The sequence below is a fragment of the Orbicella franksi genome, chromosome 11 (assembly GCF_964199315.1).
Source record: "Orbicella franksi chromosome 11, jaOrbFran1.1, whole genome shotgun sequence".
Classification (NCBI taxonomy): domain Eukaryota; kingdom Metazoa; phylum Cnidaria; class Anthozoa; order Scleractinia; family Merulinidae; genus Orbicella; species Orbicella franksi.
The window spans coordinates 9,489,401-9,505,117 of NC_138155.1; the positions used below are offsets into that span (position 1 = coordinate 9,489,401).

General features: G+C 40.1%; 2 protein-coding genes across 5 annotated transcripts in view; one reads left to right on the forward strand and one right to left on the reverse strand.

The window, feature by feature from the left end:
* The window catches only part of LOC145502347 (uncharacterized), a 115,362-nt gene extending 112,624 nt beyond the window's left edge, over positions 1–2,738 (reverse strand). For 3 of the 4 annotated variants that reach the window (XM_081481634.1, XM_081481635.1, XM_081481633.1), the window contains exon 1: positions 2,419–2,737. In XM_081481634.1, the coding sequence (XP_081337760.1) occupies positions 2,419–2,440 (22 nt within the window). In that variant the 5' untranslated portion in view covers positions 2,441–2,737. Of the gene's footprint in view, positions 1–2,418 lie in introns of all 4 variants that reach the window. The other variant, XM_081481636.1, reaches the window with a different exon arrangement.
* A 2,697-nt stretch (positions 2,739–5,435) lies between these two features.
* LOC145502069 (uncharacterized) lies at positions 5,436–9,741 on the forward strand. Its single transcript, XM_081481360.1, has 3 exons — positions 5,436–5,502; positions 6,293–7,208; positions 7,806–9,741. The coding sequence occupies exons 1-3, from the start codon at positions 5,436–5,438 to the stop codon at positions 9,040–9,042; spliced, it is 2,220 nt and encodes a 739-aa protein (XP_081337486.1). The 3' UTR covers positions 9,043–9,741.
* The last annotated feature ends 5,976 nt before the right edge of the window (positions 9,742–15,717 follow it).

Sequence of the window (15,717 nt, forward strand, 5' to 3'; positions counted from 1 at the left end):
GTAACACTCTTGTCGTATGATCACGAAGTCACGTTTTTGCAAGGTTTAATAGAGTTTATCCTTGTGAAAAAAATATGAGTTATATCGCTTCATCAACGGCTATTTTAGTATTTGACGGAAAATTAAGAAGGAAAAAACCCCAGCAAGAAACAAGCTTTGAAATCATTAAGTGAATACTGAAATGTCACGTAAATGACAGTAGTAATGTTACTAAACCATGTCATAAGATTGGCGGAAACACCGCATTTAGCAGGAAATTGTAAATTGCAAATTTTCTTAGTTCAATCCTGTAGCGTTATGTCCAAAATAAAGCTGTTTTTTTCTTTTTCTCTTTTTATTTTTCACTCTGCGTTTCGTATCAATGATCTTCACTGAGATCCACGTGAATTGGATACTGACCCGGGATACTGAAGTATTGGGTCTTGCCGAAAACGTTCTATCATTCCGCAAAGTTTTCGATTTATTATTTTTTGGTGTGTGGGCAACGCGCCAATAATGTTAAGAACTTTTGACTCGCTGATGCAAAGCTAAATCCATTTTCTCAAACGGGTAGCCAACAATGGCTGTGTTTTAGCAGGCCAAATATGCATGTGAATCATTGAAGCAGCCCAACCAGGCAAAAGTTGTACAAAGAGCGGATAACCTTATCCAGCGGATAGTATTGACCCTGTGTTGATTGAAGCAGACGATCGAATATTTCATGTGCTGTATGGCGGACAGTGGCTTTTCTCGACGTTACGGTAACACAAAGTTTTTAATTCCCCATCTTAAATTTTCAATAAATACTTACGCTTTTCAATTTCTCATTCCGAGAGATTCAATTTTCATGCTATTTTCTAAGCCTTCAGTCTCTATTCTCCACTTGCCCATTCTTGCCCATGCCGTACTTCACGTTCTTTGTTCAGTGTTGCTGACACGCGCATTGAGCGGAACAAAGATTGCGTTACATGCGTGTGTAGTTTTTCCAGTTCACATATGGGAGAGATTAAAATCAGTCGAATCGGAAATGTTGCGGCAGTATTGCTTAAACTTTGCTCCTGACGTAGTCACCCTTTTTTTACTGCTGCACATTTAGTTCAGAATTATTCAAAGTCCGCCCGTGTTTAGGTTTTCAAGATCATCACGCCAGACGAATACGTGCGCGTAAAGATATCAGCCGCTTCGAAGCGGAACAATGTTTTCGAAAAGTGGCTCGACAGATATTCAGTGTCTGTGTTTCCAACCATTTTGGTTTTTGATACAGTCAGTGACTTTGCTACTCCGTGCTCGCCCTCTTATCCGGATACTTTGCCTGAAAATCGACGTTGACAAGTATTTCGTCTGTCCTTTTGTGCAGACAAGCCTCTACAATATTTGATCATTCTACGGTATGAGAGAATTACCGGTATAGCGTGGTCTTATAAATATTTGCCTCAGTGTGTATCAAGTTGAGTATTCCGCGTGCTTTAAGCCAGCAATAGGTGTGTTCTACTTTGTTTTTTCGCGTAGTGTTTTTTCGTTTGTCTATTCAGTCTAAAGTATTAAAATGCCATTATGATTTGCGTGATCGAAATGCTAATTGCGATTAGGAAGTCGAGCCGGATTAAGAAAATCTTAGATAGGTGTCGTATTTCGACGGTCTCTGTCCCTTCCTCCCTCTTTCTCTCTGTTAACGGCCAACAACATTAAAAAATAATTAACAGTACCAGTGAGTAACAGCTCTAGATTCTATGAAGTCACCATGTAGTTTGGTCAGACTGTGTACACAACAACACGGTGCATGTGTCCAACGCTCGCCACGCAAGACATATCAATATCAATGTTCAAAGTTTAAGACAGTATTAAAAATCAAATATTGGTGAACGAATCGATGCTAACACCGATAGACTGAAATGAAACCCTTGCTGCGGGGTGTATGAACTGAGCACTGAATCAGTGAAAAGAAAACTTGAGGCCGAAGTCGAGAACTGTCGCTCGGTAGTTCGGCTGCCGAGGCGTTCAGCGCATGCCGTGAAACAAAGGTTCATTGTTGCTATAGGATTAAGCTAATATTACATGCACAATACCGCAGCAACTGTGATTTCACAAAATTCTGTGCATCAAATAGGATAACTGAAGATGGAGTCAATGCACAGTTGTTAAACTCTAATTCAATCCCGATTCAATTGTTTCCAACCCCACGCTGGGACTCGTGAAAATTGCGACCCATTCCAGTTGTTTCGATGTTTCAATGACTTAGATACAATATCTGAATGTGTTACTGAGGTTTGCATTGGGATGAAGTATTATTTGTTGCCGCCATATTCTAAGCTTCTTTCGTGAATTAGTAGATGGGCAATTGAAATCTTCTTATCAAGGAGTCAATTGAACTAAGTGACGTGTCGGGGCACGATCTAAATGTTTGTATTTTGTCCATAAACTATAATAATTATGTCTTACCGCTCTCGCCGTCTCCCATCATTTTCTGACGCCAGGCGCTTTTCACGTGTAATGTTAAGCGTGTTTAGTACATCCCATGTTGAGAAAACAATTGTTAAAGTAGCAGTCTTCGAAAGAACTAGCAAACCGGACTTTACTTCCGGTATGCAAAAACGGCCTATGTTGTCGCCACAACCGTGAAGAATGCTGCGTCATTTGACCGAGGTATGGGCTGGGGCGAGCCCGATGTTCTACCCGTATTAGTCGGGCGATCCGACTATAAATTTACCCTCGTATTTCTCTTCAAAGCTCAGTCACGTGTAATGGGCAATACCGCAGACACGTAACAAAGGCTCAACCTTCTTTCCATCAATGCCGAAAGGAAAAGACGTATCGAATATGTTAACAATTGTGCCATCATTTCTCCGTTTAATATACAGACCCGCTGACCATTCGCGGTAGATCCACTCTAAAAGATGGCGTGGTCAATGAGCGTATATTTCGAAACAGGTCGTTCCGCGAACTCAAAATAGCAAAAGAATCGAATGATTTAGCGAAGGTCTTACTGGATCTAGAATCAAAACAGAAATCAAATGGGTCATCAATGAACAGAAAATGTGGACGGAGTTTTCAACAGACGCCATTAAGTGGCGGATCTAGGGGAGGGACCTGGGGGACCCGGGTCTCCCCCTTATTTTGGGTAAAAGAAGAAGAAAACTTAGAAGGAAGAAAAGCCGGCAGGGCAAACAAAACAAAACCGCCCCCCTCACCTTCCCCCCTCTCCCCCCCCCCCCCCCCCCCGCCCCTTAGCTCAAGGTCTGGATCCGCCACTGAAATTTAGCAACATTTACGAAAGTTTTAGGTGCGGATAAAAACAAGGAGGAAACAACAACAAAGATGCCATGTTTGAGTGGAAAAGTAGCTTTCATTAGAGCGAAGATAAACGTAATTGTCATATTTATGTGACTTCTATCATGATTATTACATTTATACTCTAATCACCCTAAAACGATTATAAAATATTTTGTAACTAATCTTAATAAACACAAACACAGCATCAGGGGCGGGCATCTCGTTTATTAATGCAGGATACAGCGAGCGTCACATCATCATAAAGAAAATACAGCAGTGAATAAACAGAAAAATTAAAAAGCAAAGTTGAAAGAGATGCCTTCGAGTGGCTCTTGCATAACTTACAAATTCTTAAATAGTCTACTAGCCCCTTAGGGATTCACGCCTAAAATACTTCTACAGTTAACGCGAACCATACATAGTGAACATACTCCAGTGTAATTAGCGAAACGTTACAAAATATATTTATTATGCTTTTGCTCAAACAATACATTATCAGCTGTTATTTTTGTATTTGTGCCATTAGTTTTGTCGCTTTTGTGTGTCTATTATACTCGAATGTTGGGCAGAGTGTGTTTTGTGGTGGTATCATATAACGCGTACGTGGTGTCAGATGAATGTAATGTATTCTTGGTTTTCATGTGACGTAGTCATATTTTTTTTTTTTTAAATTACCCTTTTTTCGGAGGTTTTAGTTTAATCAGATATAAGACCCTTTAGGAACTTGACTTTTTACAACGTTTTAGCTCGACAGGGTTTTTCGTTTTGCAATTTTTAATTTGCAAGCTTTCGCGTTGCGTGACAATAAATGGTGACCCGAGAAGGCTGTCACGTAGGTCAAAAGATCAGTTATCGCTTATGGTTTTGCTAACTGAACCAGTGGCGGATCCAGACCTTGAGCTAAGGGGGAGGGGAGAGGAGGCGTTTTGTTTTGCTTGCCCTGCCGGCTTTTTTTCCTTCTGTGATTTCTTCTCTGTTTACCCAAAATAAGGGGAAGCCGAGACGGGCCCCCCGGGCCTCTCTCCTAGATCCGCCACTGAAGCATAGGTTATTTACTTTGAAATTTATCTATCAGTCCTTCCACTCCATCTGACAAATCAAATGAAACTTTTATTTTTGTGGGAAATTGTAATGGTTATGATTAGTTGGTAACAGGCCATCGTGTCGTCCAATTCTGTCTGTAATCATACTCGTGATCAACAAATCGGACTTCCGCTTCGTGGCCGTCCGATTTGGTTTATCGCTCGTATGATTACAGACCGAATTGGACTCCACTCAGTCCTATTACCATTATAAATTGTGTTCCACTCGGTCCAAATACTGTTACTTATTTATGGTGCTTCGTAAGTTAAGCCTGGCGACGGCTAAGGCAAACGTCAATTCCCTTATAAAAAAAAAAAAAAAAAAAAACGGGGAAAACATCGACAGTGCGCGAACGGACTAGCATTTTTAACTAAATGAACATCCTCTTCTCCCATCCCCTATGAACTGATTATATCGTAATAATAATTGGCAGAGTTTCAGTAAGTTGTCTCTTAAGTAACTCTCAATGTTGTTGTACATCGAATGCTGATCATTCCACTTCACGGTGATAAAAGCTCTTATGAAAGAAACAGTTTTTGGCCGCCAACTCAGGAAAAAAGTCCTGTCCACTTTTCAAAATGGCGGGCGAGCGGGTGAGCAACCACGATCACAAATTCTCTCTCCCTTGCCTCCCAGACACAGGAGAGAGAGGCATAAACACGCAAAAGAAAATAAAAATTGAAAATCGATAAGGTACGAAAATGTCAAAGTGTCATCTTGTGAACAATCACAAACATTTTGGGCATAAATGGTCGGTTCGGGCGACCGTTAATTTGAAAGTAACGTACAGAGTTAAGCGCGCGGAAACTAGACGTGCACGTGCCGTTTATATGAAATGGAAAATATTATTTAGGCCCTCTGGTTGCACTGCAAACTTATGGAGCTTACCACACTGTGCCACGCGGACTGCAGAATTTTTTGGATTACTGATCACCGCTTCAGAAACAATGAACAGCTTGCGTTACCTGAGTCGTCACTAGTGCGTACGTTACAGTGAGCGTGCGTTGTTCCGCGCACGTTCATACAGCGTTTGTGACGTGACATTGATCATTCTCCCAGAGTTATGCGTTGTGTTATCTTACTGAGATAGTATTAACGCCACAATGGAAAAGAAAAAAGCTTTCAGAGTGATTCTATTGAGTATCATGGTATCATACACAGTTTGCAAAGGTAAAATGCGTCTTACAGTAATAATTTAGATAAATTAAACTTTAACTGTAGCCGCAAATGCACATTAGCGTTCTGATTGCTTGTTAACGACTCTTTCAGTGTTCTGCAATCTCGTTTTCGCTTCCTTTGTTAGAAGACAAAAACTGCATTTTAAGGACAACCATTTAATGCACTCGCCCGTTCCCAGCACTTCCTTTGATGAAAACACAAACGGAGTACTGAGTTAGAGTTTCGTGAGTTCACATGAAAAACTGCCACAGCTCTGCGGAATTTAATTTTCTTCTGCACAAAGTTGTGGAGTTTAGAGCACGCGGTAGAGAAGAGAAATTTCTGCCAGATCAATCTCGTTAAATTCTTTTACATTACATATAATAAAAATAAGTTAATTCATCCCGTAATGTTCGCGGGGCTTAACCTACTTCTAACGGAAAACCGTTGAACATATTTCAGACCGCGACCGCAACTTTTTTTACCATAGTTTTTACTTACTGATGTGATTAGCATTTTTTGTCTGATGCGGTATCAGAAACAAATTGTAGCATTTCAGTTGTACTGAAGATATTTGACATCCCATTCCAAATATTTTCTTCTTTTAGCATAGAGGGCTGTTTCCCACAATCTTTGCAACCTAGATGTACGGCGCATTGAAGATAAATGATATAAATTTGTTATCCGACTTGGTAGAAGGCGGGGCTTTCGAATTTCTTTAAATTTCCTCAGCGATAATATGGCCATCTCTCTTAAGTCAATAATATTACAAAAGTAAATTAAATATTGCACCTTTTTTCAGTTGTGAAGGAACCGAACCATCTCTTCGCGGAGTCCTCTCAAGAAGTGACCGAATTCAACAATCCTTCACGGAGACATGCTGATATACCGCTTCGCACCCGACAACACAATTTTTCCGTCCAAATATCAACAATCACGGATTCATTCTCATCTGATGTTGAGCGAATCGGCTCACTGGACGGCAGAGTTTTACCGGCGTCGAAGAACGCCCAAAAGTCCATTAAATGGACTGCTTATAACAAGATCAGAAACGTCTCAACTAAGCGAAAGCTTAAGTTTGCAATGAGACGTTTGGCAAGGCGACACAACGTCTTAAAATCATCACATAGTACTGGAATGCCTTCATCAGCTTCTACTTTGAAAGATGGCAAAGACATGGAAGCATTTACGTTTCAGAAAACCCCGCCATCATCTATCACGGGTTTACTATACAAGACGAAAATCAAACCGCCTTTCAAGTTGACGATTTTGCCAACTGAAGTAACGGTTATTCCATCAGTCGATATGGCTGATGCAGAATCAGATTGGATTTCAAAAGAAGACAATTCTACCAAACAAGATGACAAGAAATCTGCATACAGTAATGATAAGGACGACAATTCTTCACCTCATAGCAAACCAAGGGTAACTGGACACGAAGGGTCCACACGACATGCCGGCACATCAGCGATGCCACGGCACAAGATGGTTGTTCATCCTGGAGTGAAGGCTTCTTCAGGGCTTCGTTGGAAAGCGGCTTACGATCCCGTCAAGTTGGACGACAGTAAGAAAGGAAAGCGTTTCAAGAACAAAAAGAAAAAATCTCATCTCAAGGATGAACAGCCAGTAGACTCGAGTTCACAGCCAGCCACTGTTGCAGGAATCTTGGCTGGGATTTTGATATTATTGTTTATCTTCACTGGTGTCCTTCGTCTGTGGTAAGTTCTCGATCTTGTTATTTTATATTTATTTATTTCTAATACACCGTAAATTCTCAGCAGTAAACTTAAGCATATATATTAAAGTTAGTTAGCAGAATCGCCTGTCTGATCCAAACAGATTGCTTCAATGTGTTCTCAACGCATTTTTTTGGAACAATTTGACGTTATCTGTGATCCATTAGAGAGTTTAAGCATGACGTTTACTGCAGACGGCAAACGGCAAAAATTATCTCTGATTTTTTTTTTTTTTTCGTGTAATCCTCAAAGAAATCACACAAAAATAAAAAAAATGTCTTCTACTATTCACTGCAAATACAAATATTTTCACTCTACTGCACAGACAGCTGAAGACAGACGGCAAAAGTTTCATTTTTGCCGTTTGCCGTTTGCCGTTTGACGTAACGTTATTCTTAATCTCTCTAATAATGAACAGACTCACGACGACTACATCTATTTGCTAATATTATTTTAGAGAGAATCTTTTTGCTTGACAATATTGCGTGTTTGGTCCAAAAATAATTCAAGGCGAGGATGCTGTCTATAAGCCCGGAAAAAGGTAAATTTCTTTACCTCTACACATCTACCTCTACACAGGAGAACTTTTACCAAACGGTGGCGACGACGTAGTTATCGTGAATTGGGATCAAATTTTCCTTCAACTGGTTACTCCAGCGAAGAGCTGAGTGAGGAGGAAATCATTTTTGACAAATCAGTCATGGAACGTAACAAGGAATCATCAAAGAGTGCCAGTCCAAGAACAACACCAGAGACATCTTCAGGAAGATCACGATCAGCCACATCAACTTATCAATCACCTGACCATGCGATACAAGAAAAGAAAATATGGACACTGACGCAGACGCCAAAATCAACTCCGTTGATGGCTGTACCTAGACTCAATGACTCGCCTAGAACAGAGATTTGGACGAGTAAGGAGATTTCCGAAACAAAATCCCCGGATTCGTCGTTCACCGCAACGTCGCTGTCTGACTCTTCAAATGTAAAACCGACTGAAACACCTCCCTCTGTATCTTTGACATCGGTGTCTTTAACATTAAAGGCATCAGAGACGGAAGTTCGTGATTCTGATTTGGCGGCCGTGACCCGTTTGTCAGGGTCAACTTACGACCTGACAGACATAGACAGCTCTCCTACATTTGCGGCTCAATCAAGGACTGGTCCATCTGCGTCATCCAAACAGACAACCCTTGTGTCCTCACTCTCGCCACTCCCATCTCAGCCCAGCTTGTCTTTACTGCCTACTGCTTCTAATAAATCGACACCTAGCATTACCATGGCAGGTGATGGCACCAGTCCCTCAGCAGAGTCCTGTAAGACACCTGTTGCTGCACGTAATGAAGTCGTGATAGCTATGGACGAGGATGAAAAGAATATTATCTACCAAAGTGACAAGTCAGGAGGCGAAGTGTTGAGTGTGGTCAAAGATGCTGGCAAAGGATCAAAAAAAGCCGAAATGGTGATAACAATGAGGCTTCATGACGAGGAGGAATCGTCGACGCAATCTGAGTCTTCTGTAGGAGAAACGGTTAACACGAGTCTGGAATCAGAAATGAAGAATGTGACAACAAGTGATGCTATCATCGATATTATGGGAAGTGATAACGAGAATGAGGAAACGTCTACCATCAATGATACGTCCAACCAAGGTAAGTTATTAGTAAGGTCAACACGTTATATAATTGATTACTCTTCACCTGTCAAATTTATGTTTGAAATACATACAATTTTGCTGCGTCGATCGCAAAACACATACAGGAGTAAGGGAGAGGATGTTAGAATCCCAGCCGTTTCTCTTCCCCCTCCCTCTTAGGTTATGCAATTAGAGAAAGTATTGATAATGATGAAAAAACTTGTGAAACGGTCTTGCAATCTCAAAAGGATGGGAGTTTTGAAAAATTGCACGAGCTTAAAGGACATAGCTTTACTCATTAGGTCGCGCACATCCAAGAGATGCCGTGAAGACTAAGGTTAAGCGTGAGGTACGACGGGAAGACGAATCAACAAACCCTGTGGATACAGGCGCTTCAACTAGCAACAATGCAAAGATAAGGGTGTTGAACCACAAAGATTACAAAACATGGAAGGTAAGAATTGGAATTATCTGTACCCTTTCAGTAGCATAACGGGCTTTCATGAACCATTTCTCGTATAGTATTTCCGGAAGACGTAGTCAAGTAGTGTTCATCGGTTTTTCATTGTAGGCGATCAAAAAACCAATGTAACAGGGGAGCATGAGTATAAAACGTACCTTTATCAGCGACAACAACTGAAAGGATTTTTTAAAATTTTTTTTTAAAACAGGAACTTCAGAAGGATATTAAGATGAAGAAGGAGCAAGGAAACGAGCCACGTGACGTGTTACCAGGCTTGCAGGTCGTTCGAGATATTTATAACTTGCCCCGCATTCCTGTTGATTCAGAAGGTTGATGTCTCTGCTATTACTGTGAAAAGCACATCAAGAGAGCTCAACGGGGAAAGTTTTTCAAAATGCCCAGGTACATTTTTATTTTCTTATTTTATCATAATTTTTTATTTCAAATTTCTGTATAGCAATTAAATTCGGTTGGCATAAAACCTAAATGTAAATTCAAACATAAAGTTGAAGCCTCAAACAAACGTCGTCAGTCTGCGACTCCTGGCAATACCAACCGTTCAGAATTAAAAGAAAAAACTTACTTATAATATTATTATGGTAACCGGAAATGAACAACTTTAATCTATAGTGTTTGTAAAAAAAAAAAATAGAGCTCTAAACTCACGTTGCTCGAAAAGTCGAGTTTTAAAATCTCCTTGAAAGGCTACTCTCTGAGATTATGGCTGTATGTTTGTTCTGTTTCCTCACCAGTAAGTTGTTCTCCTTCAAATCGAAATCTTCGGCCAGGGAAGCCCCATCAGGCTCAAAGAGTTCTTCCACAAGCTCTGCTGCAAAGATGAGGGTGTTAAATCACAAGGACTACAAAACATGGAAGGTACAAGTTGCAAATACTTATTCCTGAACACGCCCTTTAGGCACCTTTTGTTGGCAAATATAAAATCAGGAGGACTTTGATCAAACCATAGTTTAACGGTTCGTTTTAAAGAGTATACCCAAAGCGAGGTCAACGGAAGCTTAAAAACTCCCTTAAGCGCGCTAGAAAGGTACGATTCAAGGGGTGCGGAAAAACCTCTGTGCGAGTATCCGGGACAAAAAGAAATCTGATTCAGATATTAGCAAACTTTGGCATGACCACTAGTTAAGCAAAAAGCTTATTTCTGACAGCCAACAACTACAGACTTAAAATGAATACAAAACTTAAATACATTAGGTAATAACCGCCTTATCAAAATTCAACCAAATGTCTGGTGTTATCAGGTCAGCGGCTTGATATCGCAGGAAATCATGATCAGGACAGTGCAATCTTAAGTAAATCATCTTGCTTTAACATTTTTAAACTTTCTACCCATGAAAATGACTTAAAAGCATTTTAAAGTGAAAATTAGTGACATTGGTTGTTAGCCTGCGTAGCTGGCGAAATTTTGCGCACGAGAACTTTGTTTCCCGCACGGACTCGGGTAACCGATAATTTATGCCCATTGATAGTGGTTGAAACTCAAATCACGTCCTCATAGACACTTTTGTTCAATTGCTGGTTTTCAGTGTCACGCAATTCAAAATAGATCAAAATAAAAATCAAAACCGGTCAATAGATAAAGTCCAGAATCTGGGAAATGAAAGAAGGTAAATATGCAAAGACTCTCGCCAAAGTTCTGGTCCCAGCAATTTTTCTTATGCGAGATATGCGGAGAAATTTTTTACCCAAATTTATAGAGATTTGTATGGAGACGCCATGCTGGTGTCCATCCGTATGGGCACCAACATGGCGGCCGGAAACCAACAGAAACATCTGTCACTGAGTTTTGCTACAAAAGCATGAATTTATCCCTCGAGGAACTCTAAAACATTAAAATAATACTTTTTCTAAGACATGAACTGTTCAGATAGCCAAGTTCCCCGAAATAAGTCACTTTTTTAACCATCACGACAGCTCTCTAGGCAGTCATATAAATGCCGCGTCACGCAAAAGCCTAAAAATTCAAGCGTAGTGTATCACAAAACCAAGAACCCATTCGGGGCGAGAATTTGTATGAATATTAGTTTTCAGCTGCTCTTATACATCATTTAAGTAAAATCTCAGGAAGATCAATAGTTTTGTAGTTCGAATTTTGGTGACGTCATGTGAAAAGCAGCTATAAAGGAACTTCAGAAGGATATTAAGATGAAGAAGGCGCAAGGAATCAAGCCAAGTGACGTGTTACAAGGCTTGCAGGTCATTCAAGATGTTTATAATTTGCCTCGCATTCCTGTTGATTCGGAAGGTGGATGTCTCTGCTATTACTGTGAAAAGCACATCAAGAGAGCCCGACGGGGGAAGTTTATCAGAATGCCCAGGTACTTTTGTGAAATAATTTTTTGTTATAAACGTTCGTAGTCATTTATGTTCAGTTACCACAAGGCTTTAAAGTCAAGCATAAAGTTTAGTCAGAAATAGGGATCGATTTTGGTCATTTTGGTCTCAAATAGGGTATGGTTTATGCACCCTAGTCTTGAGCTGGGTACGCTCTTTTAGAAGTTACCCTACCTAGGGAACTACTTATAAGGTAGGTCTGAAACAGAGTATTGTTACGTTTTAAACGGCTAGAGTATCGAATTAATTTTTAGTCAGGTCCTAAATGGGGTAGAAAAAATTTAAGATTTCGGTCCTAAATACGGTAAGGGTTTTGGGAAGCGGGCTACACACGCCTACAAATTTTGGGGGATACCCCCCTCCCTTTCCCCTGGAGGTTTACCTAGCTAATTTCAGTTTGCTAGACTGTAGCTCTTTTTAAAGCAGGTTTATTGACTGGCTGTTATGTTTTCCTTTTTTTTCTTCAGATTTGACCGCTAAATGACCTGTGCTTGATATTCGAGGACAGTTAGATATTCTTGTTAAATGGATGGGTATCTTTATCGACAAAGAGTATTTTCATATTTCACCATCTATTTTTTGTGAAAAACGTTTCGTCTAAACAATGTAAATGTAAATAATAACGGGAACATGAAATATAGATACTTTCCACTACATGGAAAAGTATCCAATAATAAATGTTGTTTTTTTTCCTGAGGAAAACGATGTGTTTTAGATATTTTTGGCCTGGAATGCATTATCCGCTATTATTATATGACTGTGTCTCACAAGGACTGGGAACTACCGAATTCACGAATTTGATTGGCTGAAATCGATATTGACCGCGGTCTAGATTTTCCCATGTAGACCGGCATCTAGACCGGTTTCACTTGGCGTTGAAAAAGTAGCAAACTAAAATACAAAAATGTTCACCATTTTCTTTTATTTTCTTCTGAATCATTAATGGTAGTGCCAAAAAGCCTGATAACAGAAAAAAAAGTAAAGAGGACGAGCAAATTTCAGCAGGTTTAAGTTAAGCTCATCGCAGTTCGCAAGCAAAATGTCAGCAAACCAGTTACATTGAACGAATTAAAGTTTTCTTCTTTGCCATATAATAAACATCTTATTAACCGAGCTAGGTCGGTCTGTATGGGAGAATCTTGACCGCGGTCGTGTGTACAGACCTCACTGCGTTCGGTCTGTACTCACGACCTCGGTCAAGATTCTCCTATACAACCTCCTGCTCGGTTAATAAGAGCTAAGAATAAACACAAATACGGCCCTCAGAAGACCTCGCGAGGTCACTTTTTCTGTGGGAAAGGAACTGACTCCCTGGCCTCGGATTAAAAATCCCTAGAATACGCGTTAAATTGTGTTGCATTCTCGATCAAGTCAGTTTTACAATACTGTAAGTCACCCAGGAGTATAATGGAGCAAGTAACTGAATTGTCAGGACCCCAGGGGAAATGAAATATTTAGGTTAACCTTCTTTCTTCCGACTGAAGTAGAACTATCCTAGTCACTATGGTAACAATCGAGAGGGTCCAATTTATTAACTTATAACAGTTCTCGGCCTTTTTCAACGTCTACTTCAAATCGATATGCTGATAACAAAAGCAGATGTCAATAGATTTAGAGAAACTGTTGGTGTTTTCAATTTTTTGTTTGTTTGTTTATTCCGAGAGGCTGCAGAAACGGAGAAACAATCCCTGGTCTTCTGAACTTAATTATCATCTAGCCAGATTTATTATTGTGGGCGTAAACGTTTGAAAGATGTAGCTTACGAAATTCAAGGAAGTCACTATAAAAGCATAATTATCTGTCACAAGTCACTTGAATTCTGAAAACCGCTTGAAGACTGAAAACCAGTATTATTCTAAGAGGTACAAGTAGAAAATTGAATAATTTCGTCTTACATTTTTATAGGTTGGAGAGAGCTGGCTAGTAAAAAGAATGTAAAAAGAAGCTCCTTACAAATGTTTCAAACCAAGACTAAAAACAAAATCAAAAATATACTAACAAACAAGCAATAAACGTTGACGGTGGGTTGTCAAAGTAAAGAAGGAATGTCTTAAAAGTGACAAACAAGCAATCAACACGACTTCTATTTACCATTCTTTAATGTCCGATTGTTTTCTAATTTAAACATTTCGTCGAGACAAAGAGTTCGGTGTTGCCTAAAAATAAAGCAGTTTCTGAGAACTGGATTGTGCGTTGACGGTGGGTTGTCAAAGTAAAGAAGGAATGTCTTAAAAGTGACAACCAAGCAATCAACACGACTTCTATTTACCATTCTTTAATGTCCGATTGTTTTCTAATTTAAACATTTCGTCGAGACAAAGAGTTCGGTGTTGCCTAAAAATAAAGCAGTTTCTGAGAACTGGATTGTGCGTTGACGGTGGGTTGTCAAAGTAAAGAAGGAATGTCTTAAAAGTGACAAACAAGCAATCAACACGACTTCTATTTACCATTCTTTAATGTCCGATTGTTTTCTAATTTAAACATTTCGTCGAGACAAAGAGTTCGGTGTTGCCTAAAAATAATGCAGTTTCTGAGAACTGGATTGTGCGTTGACGGTGGGTTGTCAAAGTAAAGAAGGAATGTCTTAAAAGTGACAAACAAGCAATCAACACGACTTCTATTTACCATTCTTTAATGTCCGATTGTTTTCTAATTTAAACATTTCGTCGAGACAAAGAGTTCGGTGTTGCCTAAAAATAATGCAGTTTCTGAGAACTGGATTGTGCGTTGACGGTGGGTTGTCAAAGTAAAGAAGGAATGTCTTAAAAGTGACAAACAAGCAATCAACACGACTTCTATTTACCATTCTTTAATGTCCGATTGTTTTCTAATTTAAACATTTCGTCGAGACAAAGAGTTCGGTGTTGCCTAAAAATAATGCAGTTTCTGAGAACTGGATTGTGCGTTGACGGTGGGTTGTCAAAGTAAAGAAGGAATGTCTTAAAAGTGACAAACAAGCAATCAACACGACTTCTATTTACCATTCTTTAATGTCCGATTGTTTTCTAATTTAAACACTTCGTCGAGACAAAGAGTTCGGTGTTGCCTAAAAATAAAGCAGTTTCTGAGAACTGGATTGTGCATTGCGGTCATCTCTTTTTATACAGAAAATGTACGGGCAACGGAAAGTTCTCAGCTCCGAGTAGTATAGAAGCCTGCAGTTTCACTTCTTGTGGCCTGGGTCCGCAGTTTCGTAAGCTTCGCTTGAGTCAACCTTGTTCCCAGTGTCCTATCGGCCCCTCCTCCCAAGAAGAGATAGGACCGTTGGAAAGAGGTTGCGCATGAGTATACTGTATTGCGTTACCCTTGCGTCACGCAATGGTATTTTTCTTTAGTTTCTCTGGGCTCGGTTCATACGTCGCACTTTTGCCGTGTTGAATTCAATTTAATTAAGGGCAACAAAAATGCGACTGTCGATTCATACGTCGCACATGCGTCGCACTTGATACAGAATTAATACAGTCTGGTCTGTCGGTCAGCGGAATATGCTTTAAACGTGAAGTATTCAATGCAATTTGGCGGACGGGGATACTAAGCGAAGAAAAGACTTTCAAGGAGAAGGTCACTCCAAACAACGTATATTTTTCGTCAACGCTAAAAAAATCTTTCACTAAGTTTGGCCACTCACTGAAGTTTCAGACTCCGAAGTGCAGGTTATTTGACTCCAAAGAAACTCAAACTTCGACATCGTTGCCGCCATTTTGAACAGTACTCAGCAGCGGGCCGCATTTTCGTGACCTCATTCCGTCCAAGATCTAGAGATTCTGTCCATATGGCACCCTACAAGCCTGCTAACTACCACTCTGGGTTATGGCTGTCCTTGAGGCATATCATTTTGAGCCAAACGTGCTTCAAGCTCCGAAATAATAGCATTGATGGTGAAGTGGATAATCGCTTGGAAAAACTACATTTTGCTGACGTTGTGAAGGATGCAAAGTCAGTTGCAGGTGTTTCTCCCTCCCGCCAATTTCGACTCGGATGGAATGACGCCACATAAACATGCCCTGGCTACCAAGACAGTCTCAAAAATGGTGGCCTCT